This window comes from Panthera tigris, chromosome A2 (assembly GCF_018350195.1).
Source record: "Panthera tigris isolate Pti1 chromosome A2, P.tigris_Pti1_mat1.1, whole genome shotgun sequence".
NCBI classification, from domain to species: Eukaryota; Metazoa; Chordata; class Mammalia; order Carnivora; family Felidae; genus Panthera; species Panthera tigris.
This window is the reverse complement of record NC_056661.1, coordinates 24,700,283-24,724,335: the sequence shown is the minus strand read 5'-3', so window position 1 is coordinate 24,724,335 and position 24,053 is coordinate 24,700,283. Positions and strand designations below refer to the sequence as shown.

The following is a 24,053-nucleotide window of genomic DNA, read 5'->3' as shown; positions in this document are numbered from 1 at the left end:
AAGTAGTATGTTAAATATAACTCTAATATGATATAGCCCTATCTTAGAGTAGTCTAAGGATTCATTAATAAACTTACATATTCAATTAAAAATTTAGTTATGCACCCCAAAATGGAAATTCTACCTCTCCTGGCTAAGGGCAAGAATATTAATTTGGATTTTGAATTTACTTACCATGTGGATTTTGGTACTGAAGATCCTGGGTTAAAGGCCTAGACAGTGGTGCATCTGGATCAAGGTAATAGATCTCATTGGTTCGGACATAGGGGATAAAATGGGATGGTTCAGAAACCCCAGGTGATGTTTCTGTTTGACTGCCTTCTAAGATCAGATTCTCTCTTTCATAATTACTGTTTAGTGTCTGAGTCTGTTGTGTTCTGTTTTTCACCACTGGAACTGGTGGTGGTGATGGAGACCTGTGTTTTTCAAAAAAGCACAATAAGGACTAAGAAGATTTAATGCAAAATTATGTATTTTAGAGTAAGCATATCTGCTCTTCAATCACATTTCAATTTATCCTAAATGTAAAACCTTTAGGAACACTATGTACAGAAGTGAGTTCTAGGATACTTTCCCTAAATAGCAACAGAATAGGATGAGTTCTTACTTGGCAAGGATATATACAGCATAGAGGAAAAAAGGGGGATCAACATTAGCTGGGTTAACGTAAGCCTAATGTTTCTCCTGAGATAATTTAGCATAAAATAATATACTTACCATTTGAACTAAACTCATTACAGCCACATTCTGACAGAACGCTAAACCATCTGGTTCAAAGGCATAGAATCAAATTCCGAACAATCTAAATCTCCTACTGGTTAACTGAATTTTTCATTATCCCTACTAGTCATTTTTTCATCCAAGTACAATGTCTATTCCACTGTTGACATAACTGGAAATTCCAACTATTTTAGCTAAGTTTGCAGACAACAATACCTTACCTACGTTCCCACCCAGGATGTTTATTAGGCCCAGTCCAAATTGGGCCTTCAAATTTTAGGCAAAATGCCAGCCACATATCCCTTAAACCTCTATGCCTCACGTGGAAGTCTGACCTCCAGTTACTGACTTCATACATGCTCATGTTTTCATCTCAACTGTATTCTCAGCAAATATTTTGTATTTCTTTACCACATATACACAGCACTAAGTAGCTGTGGAATCCATCCAGTCCATAACATACCTTTCCTTGCTGAAAGAATTAATTTTCAGAGGATCTTCTTCCTAAAAGATAGATAAATGCAGAAAGGAGTAACAGTATTTGCCTTATATACCCACAAATACTTCTGATGATTACTTGTGGAAATAATCTGAGGATAATATTTGAATAACAGATACTGGATGATGGGATAGAGATTTTGTATTTTTCCAGTCACAGGGAACCAATACAGTAATACGTGACCTTGTAAAATTACCCTCTGTCAATATGGACTATAAACAAGAATTTTGAGTAGCTATTTTAATGAACAGCATTAATCTAGACAGGGTTTAAGTGTCAAGTTTTTATGCAAAGGGCCAGACAGTAAACACTTTTAGCTTTGTGGGCCATGTGGTCTCTTGCAACCACTCTAAGCCACCCACAGACAATTCATAAAGGAATGAACATGGCTATGTTCCTATAAAACTTGATGGATTTGCCATAGTTTAACAATCCTTTATAAACTAAAGCACATTTCTTAAACTCTTGTTCAGATACAGAACAGCCTTGTCAAAACATGCATGTGGGGAACCTGGTTTTCAATCTAGAAACATCAATACATACTTCAAAATATATTTTAAGACAAAGGAGTTTTACCTTTTTGATTAGATGCCACCTGAACTTTGGCTCAGTTTCTTGAGATGAAGGAAGAACTGGTGAAGGCCCTCTATTTTGAGAGAGGTGTCCAGGACTGTTTCTTTCTACCAAATTAAGCAGTTCCATCTGCCTTCTTACTTTTTTTTCTTCTCTCTGCTTTTGAAGCTGTTTAGGGTACTTTTCTGATGCTGGAATATACCTTTTGAGTGGCTTATTTATATTCCAGTCGGGCCTTTTAGGACATTTCTTCACTGGTTTTGTTTTCTCTGTCCTTGTGAATTCATTCCACTGATCATTATACCAACTGTTTTCTTTTTCTAAGTTGGCTCCTTTATCCTGATTTGTTAGTTCCTGTTTGTCTTTCTTAGTGTGAAGTTGTTCACTAAATTCTGCAGGAATCTCAGGGGATGAACAATTTATAATTTCCCTCTCTATTACTGATCCACAGCATGATTCTGCATTGGTGAACATTCCTGTATTTAAGTCATCTAAAAAGAAAAACTTCAAAGGCTTAATTTTAATTGTTGTAACACAAAATTTAGGTTTTTTTCTCAAAGGTATTACACAGGGTTTTTTGTTTTTTTTTCAAAACAAATTCTATACCCATTAAACTACTTCCCATTCCTCCCTGCCTGAAGCTCCTGGCTACCACCATTCTACTTTGTTTCTATAAATTTGACTACTCTAAGTACTTCATGTCAGTAGGATCCTACAGTATTTGTCTTTTTGCGACAGGCTTGTTTCGTATTAGGATAATGTCCTCGAAGTTCATCCAAGCTGTAGCATGTGTTATAATTCCTCCTTTTTTAAGGCTGAATAATATATACCATCAGAGGTGTCTAAATGCCACATTTTATCTATCTGTTAAGGGACATCTGGATTTCTTCCACCTTTTAGTTATCATGACTAGTGTTGCAGTAACACTGGTGTCCAAATAGCTCTTCAAGACTTCAGGGTATATACCCCGAAGGGGAACTGCTGAATCATATGGCAGTTGTATTTTGAATTATTTGAGGAAATTCTTTATGTTTTCTATAGTGACTACAGTATTTTACATTACCACCAACTGTGCACAAGTGTTCCAATTTCTCCAAATCTTCCATTCAACATTTTTAAGTGTACCATTCACTGCAGCAAGCATACCCACAGGGCTGCACAATTTCAGACCCTTTCATTACCCCAAACATACCCTGTATACACTAAGCAGTAACTCCACATTCCACTCAACCCCCAGCAACCTCTACTCTATTTTCCACCTCTATGAATGTGTCCACCCCACCCTAGATTCCTCACGTAAGTGGAACTATGTAATATTTGTGTGTCTGTGCACTCCTCCCCGACCCTATGCTCAGCTTATTTACTCAGCATAATTCCTTGGTCACCCATGCCACAGCATGGATCGAAACTTAAGCTGATTCATTCTTAGCATCACATAAAATAGACCATTTTTTAAACAAAACTTTTCACAGGACTGTCCTGGTTTTCATTCAGAATATACAGAAGCCGTATGTAATATCATCTTCTACATCTAAGTGTATTTCTGAGCAAAACTCTTAATTTTCCCTATAAGAGTAACTGACAAAAGTGTCATCAAAAGCAATGTAAAAAATTTCTTCTGAGATGTTAAGCTTTTCTGGTAACTTGTTTTGAAATTAACAACATACAAAAATATACAGGATCTGGAAAATGTCCTTCTGTCTTCACCCCAAAAGTGCTGGGAAAATTTCTTTTGTACCCCCCTCCTTGGAACCAAATTTTTAGGGAAATGTTGCTACTGATAAAAGTCACATTGCATTTTGTGTATTTAGATCTATAGATCTCATATACCATTATACTCGGCCTGCAGATCATCCCTGAATCACACACAATGTCAGGAACAGTTCACTCAAAAAAAATCTGAAATTTTACAACTTACATGTTTAGTGATGTGTTCAGCTGTAACAGCTATGGGACCAGTTGAACAATCTTTTAAAAGGTTTTCTTTCACTCAAGATTAAAACTTTAAATACATAATTAGGTCATGAAAAAAGGTTTGTGTTCACATTTAAAAAAATTAACTCTAGCTATTGCTCTCTTATTTTGCACACTTACTAGGGTGTGTTATTCCAGGCTGGACATGCTTTAGGACCAATCATAGTAAGGCTGCCCAGCCTGCATCACTCTCATAGTGGGTATCTTCTTTTGCCACTCTGTACCCACTTAACACCTTTTTCTACCCTGGCAAGCTGACTGGTATGAACTGTATTAATGGGTTCCTGATCCTCTGGCTTCAGTCAACAGGGTTCACAAGCAGAGTAAAGGGAGGGAACAGAATGAAATCAGGATATTTACTCCACTGGCTCATTCTCTTAGTTGACCTGAGGCTGACTCTGTCCCTTTACCATAGTTCATCACTGCCCTCAAAGTTCCCTCTGACACAACTTCTGTCTTCTAGGTTCCGGTATCAGTTTAGTTGCTACCTAGCACAAGAGTCATGCACCCTCTCTGGTTCCCATAAATCTGATATATGCACTACCTCTGATTCTCCTTTGAATCTCTGACTCTCCTTTGGAAATACTCCCTTCCTACATAAACCATTTTGAATTATTCTGTTTTGGGACTCTGACTGATTGAATTCCCTTATTTAGAGCTGCTCAGTGAAAAGACACATAATTCCATTATTTTAAAAACTTATTTTCACTTTCCCTTAATGTGTAGGATTTATATAACTTAGTAATTTATCTGGACCTAGGGATGGGACTGAACCAGATTCTTCAAGCTTAAGAGTGAAGTATCAAAAAATACCAAGAGCTCATAAGCAGAATAATTTTAAGTAAGCAAGTGGCTTAAGTAGGTAAGTTAGTAACCCAGAGCAGCTCCCTAAGGTGCGATGGGTTTGAACCCTACATCAGGCACTCCAACTTTTAAGACCTGCACTTGAGAAATGAGCCCCCAAAACATCTTGCTTTGAAAGCCAACAGGCTCATGCCCATGAGACCCACCAAGCTATAGTGGAGGGAAGAAATGGCTTTTAAAGGGTTGTTGTGTAGACTCACTTGCCCCAAGGCCCAGTGCAGAGATAGCCAATAGTGCCCAGAGTGTAATATAAGTAGATGAGCCTCTTTCACATAAAGTGAGGGGCAGGCATCTAACTTAACACACATCTAGGGACCTGCTGGGATACTGTTCCAGGGAACTGAGGCTGGCAAGTATTACCTTCATTTAAAACTCTAGGTATCCCCTGCACCCCTGGCAGATGCTATCTTTAGAGACCTTCCTCCATCCACTCCTGTCCATCCACTCCTGTCTACCTCACTCCAACCAGCAGGTGTCATTTTCACGTTCTTCCTCTGTCCTGTTCCACGGTCCCAATATCTCCTTATACATGTCTGTTGCCTGGGATTCTATGTTTTGTGCCCTGGTTTCTGCAGCTGCTATGTGCAGGGTGCCCCTTGATCACCTGGCTCTGGAGGCCAGGTGCGCTTCTGCTTGTGGTCCTATTGGGACTGTATATGCTTTTATATGTTAAAAGCTGATGCGTGAAGGTCTGGCTTCCACTCAGCCTGAATCTAGGTGCTGACTGAGATATTCCCCTCTAGGGCACTGACCCGGTCTTGGCACACTCAATCCCCCCCCCCTTTTTTTTTAATGTTTATTTATTTTTGAGAGAGAGAGCATGAACAGGCTAGGGGCAGTGAGAGAGGGAGACAGAGAATTTGAAGCAGGCTCCAGGCTCCAAGCTGTCAGCACAGAGCCTGACACAGGGGTCAAACTCACTGCTTTCAGCAAAGAGCCTGCTTCATATCCTCTGTCCCCTCTCTCCGCCCCTCCCCCACAGGTTCTCTCTCTCAAAATATAAACTTAAAAAAATTTTTTTTAATGTTTGTTTATATTTTGAGAGCAAGAGAGAGAGCATGAGCGGGAGAGGGGCAGAGAGAGCTGGAGACTGAATCTGAAGCAGGCTCCAGGCTCTGAGCTGCCAGCACAGACCTGTGTTCATGACCTGAGCCAAAGTCAGATGCCCAACTTAATGAGCCACCCAGGTGCCCCTCAAAATAAACAAACTTAAAAAAAAAAAAAAAAAGTAATTTACCTGATAGAGTTCAAAGTAATGATAAAGATGCTCACAGAACTCAAAAGAATGGATAAGCAAGGAAAACTTCAAAAAGAAAATAAATGTAAGTATCAAAGTACCAAACAGAAGTCACAGAGCTGAGGAATAACTGTACTGAAACATACACGAGAAGGGTACAGCAGACAAGATGAAGCAGAAAAAAAGATCAGTGAACCCAAAAACAAATAAAAGTGAAGATAGCTCAAGGAACTTATGGGACAACATCAAACAGACTAATATTCACATTATATGATGGAATCCTGGAAGAAGAGAAAGGGGCAGAAAACTTCTAGGAGAAAAAAACATCTCCTAACCTGGAGAAGAAATAGATATACAGATACAGGAAGCCCAGAGAATTCAAAATTAGATAAAAACAAAGAAACCATCACAAAGATACATTATAATTGAAATGTTAACAAGGAGCAAATCTTAAAAATGGTGAGAAAACAACTTGTTACATACAAGGAACCCTCCTAAAGACTACATGAAATTTTTCAGCAGAAATTCTTTAGGCCAGAAGGCAGGGACTCAATATATTCAAAGTGCCAAAAGAAAAAACTTCCAACCAGGAATAATGTACGTGGCAAAGTTATCATTCAGAATTAAAGAATTTACTTTCTAGACAAGCAAAACATAAAAGTTCATCACCACTAAACCAGACTTAAAAGGAATGTAAAAGAAACACTAATCAACAACAAATGGAAAACTAAAAATCTCACTAGTAAACATTAATACAAAATAAAAGTAGTAGCTTAATCATTTATAAGACCAGTCTAAAGGCTGAAACCCTGAAACAATAGGAGCGCCTGGGTGGCTCAGTAGGTTAAGCATCCAACCTCGGCTGAGGTCATGATCTCACAGTTCATGAGTTCAGGCCCCACGTTGGGCTCTGTGCTGACAGCTCGGAGCCTGGAGCCTGCTTCAGATTCTGTGTCTCCTCTCTCTGCCCGCCCTCTCCCCCTCCCTCCCTCCCTCCCTCCCTCCCTCCCTCTCTCTCTCTCTCTCTCTCTCTCTCTCTCAACAATGAATAAACATTAAAAAAAAAAATTTGAAAACACTGAAGTAGTAAAAATCACCATAACTGGAATAACTAGTTAGGGATACAAAAGATAAAAAGATGCAAAATGTGCCACCAGAAACAAAATATGAGGGAGGGGGGTAAAAATGTAGAGCTTTAGAATATGTTAAAACTTAAATTGTTACCAACTTAAAACACACTGTTCTAAGTTACACTGTATGTAAACCTAATGTTAACCACAAAGTAAAAACCTACAGTAGATACACAAAGGACAGAGTCACAAAAGATCAAGAAAAGAATCTAACAATACCATTAAAGTCATCAAAACAAAGGAAGAGAAGCAAAAAGGAACTAGAAAACAATGAAAAAAATGGCAATATATATACACCTGCCAATAATTCCTTTCAATGTAAATGTACTAAATTTTCCAGATCAAAAGACATGGAATGGGTGAATGGATAAAAAAAAAAAAAAAAAATAAGACCTAACTAAATGCTGCCTATAAAGAGACTCCCTTCGGAAGGACACATAGATTGAAAATAAGGGATGAGAAAAGATGTTCCATGCAAATGGACAATAAAAGAAATTGAAGGTAGCCACACTTATATCAAACAAAATGGACTTTAAAACAAAGACTCCAATAAAGAGACAAAGAAGGGCATTACATACTGATAGAGGTCAATCCACAAGAGAATGTAACATTTGTAAATATTTATACACTCAACACGTGAGCACCTAAATACATGTATATATATAAAGCAAGTATTAACAGGCATAAACAGCAGTACAACAGGAAACTTTAAAACCCCACATATATCTGAATAGATCATCCAAACAGAAAGTAAAAAAACAAAGGCCTTAAATGTTAGACTAGATGAACTTCACACATATATTCAGAACATTCGATATAAAAAGCAACAGAAAACACATTCTTCACAAGTACACATAGAACATTCTCCAGGCTAGATCATGTTAGGCCACAAGACAAGTCTTAATAAAATAAATTCATGAAATTTCAATTAATATCTACACAGTTTTCCCAACCACAATGATATGAAACGAGAAATTAATAATTACATGAAGAAAACTGGAAAATTCATAATTCTGTGGAGATTAAATTAAGGAGTCCAATCACCAAAAGAGAAATAAAAAAATGTCGAGACAAATTAAAATGGAAATACAACATCAAAACTTATGGGATGCAGTAAAAGCAGTTCTAAGAGGGAAGTGAAGTTCATCGTGATAAATGCCTACATCAAGAAACAAGAAAAATAAGCAACATAACTTTAAATCTCAAGGAAAAAGAAGACCAACCAAATTCAGTACAAGGAAGGAAATAACAAAGATCAGAGGGGGGAAAAAAGGAAGTGGAGACTATAAAAACAATAGACAGTATCAGTGAAACTAAGAGCTGATTTTTGGAAAAGATAAACAAAACTGACAAACTTTTGCTAGAATCATCAAGAAAAATAAGGATTCAAAAATCAGAATGAAAGAGGAGACATTACAACTGACACCACAGAAATACAAAGGATCATAATACTATGAACAACTACACACCAACAAATTTGACAACCTAGAACAAATGGATAAATTCCTAGAAACATACAACCTATCGAGACTAAATGATGCAGAAATAGAAAATGTGAACAGACCTATTACTAGTAAGGAGAATCCGTAATAAAAAAACAAAACAAAACAAAAAAAAAACCTCCCTATAAACAAAAGTCCAGGACCAGATGGAATCACTAGTGAATTCTACCCTGCATTCAAAGAAGAATTAGTAACCAATCCTCAAACTATTCCAAAAAACAGAAGAGGGAACACTTCCAAACTCATTTTATGGGACCAGCATCACCCCAATACCAAAATCAGAGAAGAATGCCACAAGAAAATTATAGGCCAATACCCGTGACAAATATAGATGCAAAAAACTCAACAAAATATCAGCAAACAGAATTCAACAATACATTAAAAGGATCATACACCATGATCAAGTAGGATTTATTCCAGGGATGCAAGGATGTTCCAACATCTGCAAATAAATCAATGAGATACAACATATTAACAAAATGAAAGATAAAGATCATATGATCATCTCAATGGATGCAGAAAAAGCAAAACTCAACATCCATTTATGATAAAAACTCTTATACAGAGAGTATAAAGGGAATACACTTCAACATAATAAGGCCATATATGTCAAGTAAACAGCTAACATCACACTCAGCAGTGAAAAGATGAAAGTTTTTTCTAAGATAAAGAACAAGATAAGGATGTCTACTCTCCCCACTGTTATTCAACATAGTACTGGAAATCCAAGTCATTGCAATTAGGCAAGAAAAACAAAATAAAAGGCATCCAAACTGGAAAAGAAGAAGTAAAACTGTCACTATTTGCAGATGACATATTATACACAGAAAATCCTAAAGACTCTACCAAAATCTGTCAGAAAAATACAAATTCTGTAAGGTGCAGGACATAAAATTAATATACAAAAATGTGTTGCATTTCTATACACTAATACTATTAGAGAAATTAAGAAACCAATCCCATTTGCAATTGCATCAAAAATAAATACCTAGGAATAAATTCAACCAAGGAGGTGAAAGACCTGCACACTGAAAACTATAAGATGTTACTAAAAGAAACTGAAGAAGAACACACAAATGGAAAAGATATTCCATACTCACTGGAAGAATTAATAACATTCTTAAAATGTCTGTACTGTCCAAAGCAATCTGCAAATTCAGTGCAATCCCTATCAAAATTCCAATGGCATGTTTCACAGAAATAAACAATGCCAAAATTTCTATGGAACTACAAAAGCACCCCAAATAGCCAAAGTAAGCTTGAAAAAGAATACGGTGGAGGCATCACACCACCTGATTTCAAATTATATTACAAAGCTATAGTCATCAAAAGAGTAAGGTACTGACATAAAAACAGATACAGATCAAAAGAACTGGGCGCCCAGAAATAAACCCATGCTTATACAGTCATTTAATTGACAACAAAGGAGCCAAAAAATACATAATAGGGAAAGGACAGTCTCTTCAATGAATAGTGCTGGGAAAACTGGACAGTCAATTGCAAAATAATGAAACCAGACCACTATCTTACACTATACACAAAAATTAACTCAAAATGGATTAAAAACTTGAATGTATGACCTAAAACTATAAAACTCCTAAAAATAAAAACACAGGCAATAAACTCCTTGACACTGGTCTTGGCGATGATTTTTTGAATCTGAGTCCAAAAGCAAAGGCAACAAAAGTAAAAGTAAACAAGACTACATCAAACTAAAAACATTCTTCATAGCAAAGGGCAAAAGAAACGATCAAAACACTGAAAAGGCAACCTACTGAAGGAAGAAAATATTTGCAAACAATGAATCTGATAAGAGGTTAATATCCAAAATACAAAGAACTCATACAATGCAATAGCAAAAGCAAAACCATAATCTGATTTAAAATGGACAGGGGCACCTGGGAGGCTCAGTCGGTTAGGCGTCTGACTTCAGCTCAGGTCATGATCTCACAGTTTGTGAGTTCGAGCTCCGCGTCAGGCTCTGTGCTGACAGCTCAGAGCCTGGAGCCTGCTTCAGATTCTGTGTCTCCCTCTCTCTCCGACCCTCCCCCACCCACACTCTGTCTCTGTCTGTCTCTCTCTCAAGAATAAACATTAACATTTTTTTTAATGAAACAATAACAAATAAATAAATAAATAATGGGCAGAAGATCTGAATGATTTTCCAAAGACAACCTACTGATGGCCAACAGCTACATGAAAAGATACTCAACACCACTGACCATCAGGAAATAAAAACCACAATGAGACATGGCCTTTAACCAATCAGAATGGGAGTACCAAAAAGACAAGAAATGACCAGAGTTGGCAAAGATGCGGAGAAAAGGGAATTTTCATGCACTGTGAGAATTATAAATTGGTACATTTCTACTATGGAAAACAGTACAAAGGTTTCTCAAAAAATTAAAAGTAGAACTACCACATGATCCAGCAATTCCACTTCAGGGTATTTAACTGAAAGAAACAAAAACACTAACTCAAAAAGATATATATACTCCCATGTTCACTGCAGCATTATTTACAATAGTGAAGACAAGGAAGCAACATTAAGTGTCGGACAAATATAAAGAAAATGTAGTGTGTGTACGTACACACACACACACACACACACACACACACACACACACACACACAAGAATATTATCAGGCCATAAAAACAAATGAAATCTTGCCATTTGTGACAACATGGATGGACCCTGAGAGTATTATGCTAAGTGAAAAAAGAGAAAGACAAATAGCATAATGATCTTACTTCTATGTGGAATCTTAAAAAACCACGCATAGTCAAAAAAAAAATATATATATATATATCCAGAAGCTCATAGGTACAGATACTGTTGCCAAGAGCAGCAGTTGGGGTAAAAGGAAGGGCAAAATGGGTGAACGGTCAAAAGGTACAAACTCCAGTTATATGTCTTGGGATGTAATGTACAACACAGTGACTATAGTTAAAAATAATTCTATATTTGAAAGTTGCGAGTAAATCTTAAAAGTTCTCATCACAAGAAAAAATTCTGTAATCGATGGTGAAACTGCTAATTAGACTTACTGTGATCATTTTTCAACATATACAAATATAGAATCACTATTGTACAACTGAAAAAATGTTATATGTCAACTATATCTCAATTTAAAAAGGTGAAAAGATAAAGGGGTTTCCTGCAAGTTCATAAAAAATTCCCAGGAAGAGGGACGCCTGGGTGGCTCACTCGCTTAAGTGTCTGACTTCGGCTCAGGTCATGATCGCACAGTTAGTGAGTTCGAGCCCCATGTCGGGTTCTGTGCTGGCAGCTCAGACCCCAGAACCTGCTTTGGATTCTGTGTCTCCCTCTCTCTCTGCCCCTCCCCCGCACACGCTCCCGTGCACACTCTCTCTCCCAAAATTAAACATTAAAAAAATTATATTAAAAAAATTTTTCCTAGAAAGATAAAGAGGAAAGGATTCACAGTAAGCATGGAGATCTCTGATAATAATATCCAACATGGATATTACCTTATCAACTTTTTAAAATTTAAAATGAACACATAACAAAGATGTTCAACATCATTAGTCACTGGGGAAATGCAGATCAAAACCACAATGACATACCACTTCACTACCATGAGAATAAGTGCAGGGGAACATGCAGAAAAACTGAAACCCTCATACACTGCTGATGGAAATATAAAATGATACAGTTGTTTGGAAAATGGTTTTGTAGTTCCTCAAATGCTAAACATAAAGTTGGTTATATATGACTCAGCAATGTTACTCTTTTCTCCCAGGAAACCTGAAAATACAGGTCTACGTAAGTTCTGCATGAGTGTTCATAGCATATCTGTAATTAAAAAGTGTAATTAACCAAAAAGTCCATCAACTGATGAAGGAATAAACAAAATGTGGTATATGCACAAAATGGGATATTATTCAATGATAAAAAAGAATGAAGTACACGCTATAACATGCTGAACCTTAAAACATTATGCAAAGAAATAATCCAGACACAAAACACCACATATGGTATGATTCCAATTATGTGAAATGTCTAGGACAGACAAATCTAGAGTAACAGAAAGTAGATTAGTGGTTGCCTATGACTAGAGAGGAGGGAGGAAGTGGACAAAAGCTGCTGATGAATACAGAGGTTCTTTCTGGAGTTATAAAAGTGTTCTAAAATTGTGGAGATGGTTGCACAACTCTAAATATACTCTAATTGTACTCTAGAAAAAACACATTGCATTGTATTCTTTAAAAGAGGTAATTTTATGTTATCTGAGTTATATCTCAATAAAGCTGTTACAAAGAAATGAAAAGCCAAGAGATCCCTTTATTTTCTTATTTTTACTGAAAACCTTGAATTCCTTTCATTTTTTTAAATGAATTTTAAATTGAGCTCAATTTTAAATTGAGCTTAATTCTAACTGTGATGTTAATTTTAAGTATATCTTAAACCAAATCACAACTTTTAAACAAATACCTGTTTGCACAGCAGTGTCCTTTTTGGGAGAGGTTGTAGAGTTGATACATATATTCATTTTATCACTGACATCATCCAAGCCATGTCCTAAATTTGAAATGTTGTTAGTAGATTCATTATATTCCACTTGTATTAACTGACAAGAGAAATATGTTATCCAACATAATGACACTTCAGAAATATTAACAGAAATTATGTATAGCAGCAACTAAATACAAAGAAGACGTTTGGTGTAATCAGGAAGTGTGAACACTGCAATACAAATTTAAAAGGGCTATCCTAAAGTTTCTTACAAAAACTTACCTGCATTTTTATCTGTTATTGAATTTTAGGGAGATCACTTAATATTTTTCTCCAAAAACTGGGTAAAAAAGCAAACATTTTCCCTACTGCGAGCAAAACATAAAGAGAATTTAAGATTACTAGAAAATGTAACATTTAGTATACTCTTAAGGCGATTTCTCAAATAAAAAAAGCATTATAGAGTTCCAATAGCTCAAAGTCTGAAATTCCTTAAAAAACATTTAGTTAATAGGTGTGTTAGGCACTAAAAATAAGAAATTACTTAAAAGCATCTTCAAAAGATACTGTAAGTAAAATTCTTTTTAATTATTTTATTATTTTTAAGTTTATTTATTTAGAGAGAGCATGGTGCATGAGCAGGGGAGAGGCAGAGAGAGAGAGAGAGAGAGAGAGAGAGAGAGAGAATACCGAGCCCAGCGCAGGGTTCAATTCCATGAAATGTGAGTCATGGGGTAAAGCGAGATCAAGAGTTGGATGGACTCTCAACCGACTGAGACACCCAGGCACCCCATAAGTAAAATACTAGTGAAGCGCTTACCGCCAAGATTTTTAATCAATCCAGAAGTGTCATGTCCCTTTTGAGCCAATTCTCGGATTCTCTGTTCCTGTTTCAGTCTCTGTGCTAGCTCTTGTGCTCTTTGCATTGTCTGGAATAGCTCATTTGTCTTGAGAGCCATGATTTCCTATTGAGGTGCACAAAGGTATTAAATACAATTATCAAACACGTACAGACTTGACAATTCTGAGTAGATAAGCTACTATGTGTCAGACACTATTCAAGATATTGGGAGAACAGTCTGGGCAAAGTTCCTTCCCTTTTGAAGCTCACATTTTAGTATCTTTTCTCTGTATTTAATATCTTTTTATCTGTATTAGATCACAAATTTAAGAACACTTTTACCCACTCAAATTTATAATAAAGTTTTGAAAGCTTCTAAAACCAATGGTCAATTCCATTAAGAGTAAAAAAAAAAAAAAAAAAAAAAAAAAAAAAAAAAAAACTACAAAGCTTACATAAGAGTAAGATGTAGAACACAAGGTTTATATGGGGCGCCTGGGGGGCTTAGTCGGTTAAGCGACTCTGGCTCAGGTCATGATCTCACAGTTTGTGAGTTTGAGCCCCACATCAGGCAGGCTCTGTGCTGTCAGCTCGGACCCTAGAGCCTGCTTTGGATTCTGTCTCCCTCTCTCTCTCTCTGCCCTCCTCTGCTTGTGCTGTCCCTCTCTCTCTCTCTCTCTCTCTCTCAATACTAAATAAACATTAAAAAACTTTTTTAAAATAAAAACAAAAAAAACCTATAAGGTTTATGGCCATTTCTTGCAATTCAAGCACGTGATACTTAGATTTTTTTCATGTATACAGTTATTTCATAGGAGTAGTTAGCTCAGCCTATTCAACATAATCAAATTAGAACCCCGACCATATGCTGTTTCATCAGCTAAGTATGGAGTGAAGGCTGCAAATGGGAAAAATCAAGAAAATGCAGGCTCTTAGACCCATCTCCCAGCTCCAGAGAAAAGGCTCTAAGGCTCTTCTCTAAACCTCCCAAATCCTTGGCAATCAAATGTCACTGTATGACATGGTACTTGACACAACCATACCTATGCTGTCTGTGCCACTTAACAGAGATGTTTTCCTAGCTAACCAGAGAGCTACTCTTTTTGAAAAGACTCTTACTGGGGCACCTGGGTGGCTCAGTTAGTTAAGCATCGGACTCCTGATTTTGGTTCAGGTCATGATCTTACCATTGTGAGATCAAGCCCTACATCAGGCTCTGTGCTACTTATGGAGCCTGCTTGGGCTGCTCTCTCCCCTTCTTTCTGCCCCTCCCCCACTCAAACATGCTTTCTTTCTCAAAATAAATAAGCTTAAAAAAATCCATTCTTTACTCTAAAATATTATTTATAATGTAAATATTACCATGTTCATGGACTGGAAGAATTAACACTGCTAAAAGTCCATTCTATCCAAAGCAATCTACAGATTCAATGCAGTCCCTATCAAAACACCAATAGTATTTTTCCCAGAACTAGAACAAATAATCCTAAAACTTGTATGGAACCACAAAGGATCCCAAATAGCCAATGTAATTTGAGAAAGAAGAACAAAACTAAAGGTATCACAATCTCAGATTTGAAGTATATATACTACAAAGCTTTAGTAATCAAAATAGGATAGTAATGGCACAAAACAGACAGAGATCAAAGAGGATAGAGCACCCAGGAATAAAACCATGCTTAATATGGTCAACTAATCTACAACAGAGGCAAGAATATGCAATGGGAAAAAGAAGTCACTTCAACAAATAGTGCTGGGAAAACTGGACAGTTACAAGCACAAGAATGAAACTGGACCACTTCCTTCACCATACACAAAAATAAACTCAAAATGGATTACAGATCTAAATTGTGAGACCTAAAACCATAAAACTCCTTAAAGAAACATAGGTAGTAACCTTTTGGACACTGACCTTAGCAACAATTTTCTAGATATGTCTCCTCAAGCTACAGAAACAAAAGTAAAAATAAACTGTTGGGATTACATCAAAATAAAATAGTTCTGACCATCCACAAAAGGCAACTTACTGAATGCGAGGGTTATCTATAAACAATGTATGTGAAAAAGAGTTAATATCCAAAATACATAAAGAAGTTATACAACAACAACCTAAACCTCAAATAACTTGATTTTTTTAAAAAAGGGCAGAAGATTCAAATAGAGGTTTTTCCAAAGACACAGATGACCAACAAACACAGGAAAAGATGCTCAACGACAGGGAAATGCAAATCAAAACCATAATTATACCATCTCACATTGGTCAGACTGGTTAATATCAAAAAGATAAGAAATAACAAGTGTTGGTGAGGATGTAGAGAAAAGGGAACTTTCATACACTGTTGGTGAGAATGGAAATCGGTACAGCCACTGCGGAACAGTATGAACTTTCCTCAAAAAACTAAAAATAGCACTACCATACAATCCAATAATTCCACTACTGAGTATCTGCCTGAGGAAACAAGAGAGATATGCACTCCTATGTTTATTGCAGCATTATTTACAACAGCTAAAATATGGAAGCAACCGAAGTATCCATAGGTAGATGAATGGATAAAGAAGATGTGGTGTATACATATTCTATATTTTATTCGACCATAAGAAAGAATGAGATCTTGACATTTGCACTAACATGCATGGACCTAGAGGGTATCATGCTAAGCAAAATAAGTCAGATGGGAAAGACAAATACCATATGAAGTCACTTACATGTGGAATCTAAAAAATATTAAATGAAAAGCAAAACAAAAAACCCCACACAAACACAAAAACAGCCCCACAAACTGGTAGTAGGATGGAGTCAGTAAACGGGTGAAGAGGAGTGGAAGGAACAGGCTTCCAGTTATGTAACGAATAAGTCATGGGGATGAAAGCTACAACATAGGGAATATAGTCAATGGTACCCTAATAGTGTGTATGATGACAGATGGTAGCTACACTTGTGAACACACATAACATACAGGACTGCTGAATCACTATTTTGTATAGTTGAAACTACCATTGTGTGTCAACTGTATTTCAATAAAAAAATTTTTTTAATATATAAATACTTACTTCCTTTTGTTTTTGCTTAAGTATGTCTTCTTCATACTGCTTCTGCATTTCTTCTCGCTCCCGTGCTAAGCGACACTCCTCTTCTTGTTCTTCCTTCTTTCTTTGCTGTTCTTCCAGCTGTTTCTTCCTGCGTTTCTCCTCTACCTGAGCAGTGATAGCTTTCTGGTCATAAATCATAAATGACACAAATTACTGTTACAAATTAAAAAAATCCATTTTTAGCATTTGTTTATATTCCTAAAATAAGCTTATCAGTATCAGATGATACACAATACAGCATTACATATATAAGTAAAGTTAAATTGTCAAATTCCCAATCTATTTCTCCCATCTCATCTGTCAAGTTCTACATATGCTTTTTCTTTAACCCCAGGAGGGCTGTTAGAAGAACTAATCCAGAAACAGCTGAGTGCTTAGTGCTTAGCATAATGCCTGGTAAGCAACAGATACTCTATAAATGTCTGTTCACTAAACTAAGAGTAACATTATTAAAAAAAGTTTGTAATACTTATTTTTGAGAGAGAGAGAAAGAGCACAAGTGGGGGAGGGGCAGACAGCGAGGGAGACACAGAATCTGAAGCAGGCTCCAGGCTCTGAGCTGTCAGCACAGAGCCCGACGCAGGACTCAAACTCACAAACCCTGACATCATAACCTGAGCCAAAGTCAGACGTTCAATCGACTGAGCCATCCACACACCCCAAGAGTAACATTTTTAATTAAACTGAATTCTTCATGTATCAGTGATTTTAAAGAATTATTCAGAATTTTAAGTCCCTTTAGTGTTAGACTAAAATTAGAAGAGAAATTAAATCTTAGTCTCCTTTCTTACGTTGTCTGCTAGATTTCTCAATCAGAATTCTACTTCAATGCCCTATATAATTCCCTTACAAAGAACTAATTCTTATCCTGAACAGAATTCAGGAGAACTAAACCAATGAAAAAAAATAACCAATACTAACTTAAGACTTAGTGCCATTTCATATGTGCAACTTACATATTAAAGACCTCTTCTGGCAGGCAGGTGGCTGGCTGTACTACATGATACTGTCTAGTTCTTAGCATGAATGTAATTTTAATATAATGCCAGTTGAAGTAAGAATTAGATTTATCACAGGATTGGACAGGGCCTGTGCTACACATTTACACTGAAATTTTAACTGCCATTTATTTAGGCATCCACTGGCTATGACTATTATTTATTAAGGCAAAGAACAATATTTTACAGTGCAATACCTGATGTTCTAACTGTTTTTGTCGTCGCCTGTCACGTTCTTCAATCTGAGCTGGGTCCAAGAGAGCAGTCATAGAACGGAGAAAACTGGCAAGACAGACACTTTAGCTATTCAAAACCCCCAAAAGGTGGGTTTAACAAGGTGCTAAATCACTTTTGTTTCAGATATATCCACTATTCATTTATACTTTAAACAAAAATACCAAACCTAAAATCAATTAAGACATATTATAAATATAACAACAGCTCTTTTAATAAAGCACAGACTTTCTTAAACATCAATACTGAAGAATAAACTTACTTCGTTTTCTGAGTGTTTGCCATAGTTGTATCTCTAAGGGGTTTTGCTATATGTTCCTCCTCTGAAGGTTCAACGTGGCTTCCACTCATAGGTGTATAAACACTGTTGATATCAGCCAGTTCCTGAGTCTCCGGAGAGACACAGAAGTACTCTGGTTGGTTGTATGTTGACCGAGAGGAGAGTTGAGACTGAGAAGCAGGATAGTTCTTTAATGAACAAAAATGCATTGTCCATCTGTCATGTTCCTCACCCTAATCATGATAAGTAAGAATTACTAAGAATTTTTCCAATTGTTCACATGTATAAAGTCCTATACAACAAACACAATTAAAAAAAAAATTTTTTTTAATGTTTATTTGTTTATTCTGTAGGGGAGGGGGGGTGCAGAGAGAGGGAGAGACAGAATCCCAAGCTGGTTCCACACTGTCAGTGCACAGCACGATGCAGGGCTCAAACCCACAAACCATGAGATCATGGTTTGACCTGAGCCGAAATCAAGAGTCGGATCGTTAACCGACTGAGCCACCTAGGCGCCCCTCAAACACGATTTTTAAAAGTTACCACAGAACAGAATAAGAATAAAATTAATGAAACTACATTCTTTATTGATTCCATATACATTTCGGTAACTAGCTTCAAGAACATGAGAAATTCAAAGAATTAGGAAATTCCTAAGAAGTTAGTTTTAAGAAGCTATGCAAAATCACACTTACTAAATGTGTTCAATAAAAGTTTCAGAAGAACAACTGTGTAAGAATTTGTATAGTGTAGTCTTGTCAAATAGTTTCAGGATATATTTAGGTTTATGATTAAAGACTTTGAAATTATTTTTTTCACCTTTATATCCACATATATTTGCCACCTTACCTTTGAAGATGTAATTTTTTCCTCTGTTTTTCTTTGCCGATCATCCTCTGTTTGTTTGTTCAAATCTTCGATCCATTTTCTCTGCTGTTCTTGTTTCACAGCATTGAAAGAGTGCTCCAGTGGTACTGCTTCCTAAACAAGAGTCATCGATACTAGCTGAAGTTCGCTTCTCTTTTTGTAACCACTTTATATTTATAAATCTTGCCAAGAATTTATATAGATTTAAGCAGAAAGGCACTGATCTCTAAGAGGAGCAATAATTTTAAAGAAAAAAATTTGAGTTATACAATTAAATAGATCTATTCCAATTTCTAGAATCATACTTGTAACATACAGAAGTAGAGAACACAGTAAGGTAACTAAATGTAAAAAAAGTAATTTTATAATAAAAAATTCTTTTTCTAAAATAATTATAAGATTTTTAAAAGTTTTTCCTAATAGTCTCATTTAGACTTTGAAAGGAGTTACTGATCATTTAAGTTAGATGTAAAATACTGTTTTACATCTGGCTTCAGAACACAGGAAATACTGCCTCTGGACCAAGAGCCAGGAAGATATGAGTACCAGAGGCTTTCTCTATTGAATCACAATGTCTCTCTAGAGATCCCTCTTTTCCATTTATACTGCTACAGCCTTATCACAGTAGATGACGTTTCAATAAGATAAACATATTGTGTCTAGGTTAAGTCCTTGAATTCTAAGAAAAAAACAAAAATTAAAATAGTAGCATAAAAATTTGTTGTTGCTTCTTAATCTATGAAAATTTAGGATACTCTAACAAAAAGAAAATAATATATACTACTCAAACTGTCCTGAAATGCACCAGCTAAGTAACAAACGTACTGTTACACGAAATAACTGCAGGACATAATTTAAAAAAACAGCTTGATAGACCAGTACAGTCACAATATATCTCATAATGCTACTTTCTACCTTTGTTTTTAACAGAAACAATGGCAATTGACAAACTGCTTTAGTTAAAGGAAGGAAATATTTATACAAGAAAAAATTTTAGTATCTCATGTATTCTTACATGTTTTAAAGAGATAAAAACCATCACATTTCCTTAAGCCTAAAAGAGTCACTTCAAAAGAAGCATTATCTTCAAGTAATTCAACAATTCTATTTCTAGAAATATGATTTTGAAGATCAAAATGGAAAAGAAGCAAATGTCCCTTTTTACCTCCTTACAAGACTTTCTCAACATGGCACTCAATCATTTTAGACTCTGTCATCTGTTTAAGTCTGATTTAACTAGACGTGGTTTCAAATTTCAGTCGAGTTACAAATTATTCACTTTAGGTACAAGTCAAAATTACCCTTGAAAATTCCTAAAACCACTCACAAAATGTTTTGTATACGTGTCTTTACAACCCTATGGAAAACTTAATGAGTTCATTTCTCTTAAATATAGAGAACAAAGAGAGGGTTGCTGGATGGGCTGGGGGAGGAGGGTAAGGGGCATTAAGGAATCTACTCCTGAAATCACTGTTGTACTATATGCTAATTTGGATGTAAATTAAAAAATAATTTTTAAAAAATCAGTTTTTAATTCAGTCTTCCACTTCCTACTCAAGGATGTCTTATAACTTCCTTACCACTTGAATAATTCGTTTTACTTCTCTAACTTACTAGGAAACACTTAAAATTATTATTTTCTCTTGGGGCACCTGGGTGGCTCAGTCGGTTGAGCAACCAACTCTTAATTTCAGCTCAGGTCATGATCTCATGGTTCACGGGTTTGAGTCCCATGTCAGGCTCTATGCTAATGGCACAGAACCTGCTTGGGATTCTCTCTCTGCCCCTCCCCTGCTCACACTCTCTCTCAAAATAAACTTAAAGAAATTTTAAAAATTACTAAATTTTCGGGGTTTTAAAAGATATAGTCTAGATACAGCCCTTTATCAGGTAATTTGCAAATATTTTCTCCATGTATTTTATAATCTAACAGTAATATTCGCAGAGTACTTTTTAAAGTTAGAGAGAGAGAGAGAAAGCGCAAACCCACAAACCCTGAGATCGTGACCTGAGCCAAAGTCAGACACTTAACCAACTAAGCCACCCAGGTGCCCCCAAAGAGAACTTTTTAAATTTATTTTCAAGTTAGTTAACATATAGTCTTGGCTTCAGTAGAGCCCAGTGATTCATCTCTTACATATGACACCCAGTGCTCATCCCAAAAGTACCGTCCTTAATGCCCATCACCCATTTAACCCACTGCCACCCTCCCGCCCCGCCCCAGCAACCCTCAGTTTCGTTCTCTGTATTTAAGAGTCTCTTATGGTTTGCCTCCCTCTTTGTTTTTATCTTATTTTTCCTTCCCTTCCCCTATGCTCATCTGTTGAGTTTCTCAAATTGCACATGAGTGAAATCATAGGATATCTTTCTCTGATTGACTTATTTCGCTTATCATAATACCCTCCAGTTCTACCCACATTGTTGCAAACAGCAAGGTTCCATTACTTTTCATCACCAAGTAGCATTCCATTGTGTGTGTATGTATAAATATATACCACACCTTCTTTATCCATTCATCAGTTGGTGGACATTTGGGCCACCAGTGTTGTGTCCTTGATGTCAGCATATTTTTATATCTTAACCCTTTGATTAAATCTACCTGTCATTCCTCAAAATACAAGGGAGTATCATTGACTTCTGAATGTTAAACCCAGCCTGTGTTCCTTGAATAAACCCAACTCATCATGATGTGCCATTTAAAATTCTTCTTCTCTTTCTTGTACTGTCAAGTTTTCATATCAAAATATTTGTCTTATCAGCTTTGAGTATCAGGTTTTGTTTATTCCACTCTCATAAACCTTGAAAAGCTTTCTCTTCTACTTTAATTATGTGGAAGAATTCACCAATAAAAATGTCTGGGCCTTGGGTTTATTTTGTGAGATTTTTAATGATGGATTCCAGCTCTTTAATAAATAGGTTCACCAAGATTTTCCATTTCATGTGTCAATTTTAGTAATTTGTTTTTTCTAATATTTTGTCCATTTTCATAAATTCTCTAACGTACTGACAAAAGTTCATGTATTCTCTTACCTTTTTTTTAAGCTTATTTTTGAGAAAGAGTGAGCACAAGCTTAGGAGGGGTAGAGGGAGAGGGGGACAGAGGATCTGAAGCAAGCTCCATACTGGCAGCAGGGAGCCCAATGTGGGGGTCAAACTCACGATCCGTGAGACCATGACCTAAGCTGAAATCAGATGCTCAACCAACTGAGCTACCAGGTGCTCCCATTCTTACCTTTTTAATGTCCATAGACCCTTTAGTGGTATCCCCTTTTTCACTCATGCCAGTCTTCACAAGGGGTTTATCAATTTAAACACCTTTATAAAGGACTACTGTTGATCTCTTAATTCTGTATATTTATTTCTAATTTTACTAATATCCACTCTGATCTTATTTCCCTCCTACTTGTTTTGGGTATAATTTTTGCTGTTCTTTCTCTAACTTCTTGAATGAATTACTTAGATCATTAATGTTTTGTCTTCCAGTCTTCCTTTTTCGAGAAATGCATTTAAGTCTATAAACTTACCTCTAAGCACAGAAAACCCATGTTTTTATAAGCAATATTTTCATTTTCAGAGTTCATATACTTTGTTTTTCATTCATACAGAACTATACTGCTTAAATATTAAACATTTGGAAATTTTCTTTTTACTATTTGTTACTGATAGCTAGCTTAATTCCACTGTGATCAGGTAACATATTCTGTGTAATCTGAACCTATGAAATTTGTTAAAATTTTATGGCCTTTCAAATTATTAATCCTCGCTTTTTGTCCATAGATGTTTTAGGTTTTATTTCTATATAAATGAAAAATCATTACAATTTTATTTTTTCTTTTCCAGTTCTTATGACTTAATTTTGTCCCCTTGTCTTGCTATACTGGCTAGGACCAATCAATAACAAATAATAATTTGAACATCTTATCTCTTTATGGAATACTTCTAAAATTTCTCACTTAGGATGTTAGCTTTAGGGTTTTGTTTTTTAACTCCAGTATAGTTAACATACAATGTTCTACTAGTTTCAGATGTACAATATAGTGATTCAACAATTCTACACATTACTCAGTGCTCATCAAGTATACTCTTAATCCCCTCCACCTATTTCACCCATCCCCCCTCTGGTAACCACTAGTGTGTTCTCTATAATTAAGAGTCTATTTTTCAGTTTGTCTTTTTTTTCTTTGTTGGTTTCTTATATTCACATTTGGGTAAAATCATATGGTATTTGTCATTCTCTGATTTATTTCACTTAGCGTTATACTCTCTAGCTCCATCCATGTTGTTGCAAATGGCAAGATTACATTCTTTTTTATGGCTGAGTAACATTCCACTGTACATATATAACACATCTTCTTTATCCATTCATCTATCAGTGGATACTTGGGCCTGCTTCCATAATTCAGCTATTGTAATAATGCTGCAATGGAACACTGGAATGCATATATCCTTTCAAATTAGTATTTTCATATTCTTTGGGTAAATACCCTGTAATGCGATTTCTGGATCATATAGTAGTTCTACCTTTAATTTTTGGAGCATACTGTTTTCCACAGTGGCGGCACCAGTTTGCATTCCCACCAACAGTGCGTGAGAGTTCCTTTTTCTCCCCATCTTCACCAATGCTCGTTTCTGTTTTTGATTTGCATTTCCCTGATGATAAGCGATGCTGAGTATCTTTTCATATGTCTTTTGGCAATCTGTATGTCTTCTTTGGAGAAATGTCTATTCATGTCTTCTGCTCATTTTTGAATTGCATTATTTGGGTT

General features: G+C 36.0%; 1 protein-coding gene across 6 annotated transcripts in view; it reads right to left on the bottom strand.

Moving 5' to 3' along the window:
• CCDC66 (coiled-coil domain containing 66) overlaps nt 1–24,053 on the bottom strand; it is a 50,915-nt gene that overhangs the window by 3,606 nt on the left and 23,256 nt on the right. For 5 of the 6 annotated variants that reach the window (XM_007084431.3, XM_042979190.1, XM_042979191.1 and 2 more), the window contains 9 exons: nt 19,270–19,401; nt 18,403–18,653; nt 18,104–18,188; nt 16,870–17,031; nt 13,798–13,942; nt 12,957–13,043; nt 1,796–2,283; nt 1,184–1,224; nt 175–416 (listed from right to left, as the gene is read on the bottom strand). In XM_007084431.3, coding sequence (XP_007084493.2) covers nt 175–416; nt 1,184–1,224; nt 1,796–2,283; nt 12,957–13,043; nt 13,798–13,942; nt 16,870–17,031; nt 18,104–18,188; nt 18,403–18,653; nt 19,270–19,401 — 1,633 coding nt within the window. Of the gene's footprint in view, nt 1–174; nt 417–1,183; nt 1,225–1,795; nt 2,284–12,956; nt 13,044–13,797; nt 13,943–16,869; nt 17,032–18,103; nt 18,189–18,402; nt 18,654–19,269; nt 19,402–23,808; nt 23,845–24,053 lie in introns of those variants that run through there. The other variant, XM_042979192.1, reaches the window with a different exon arrangement.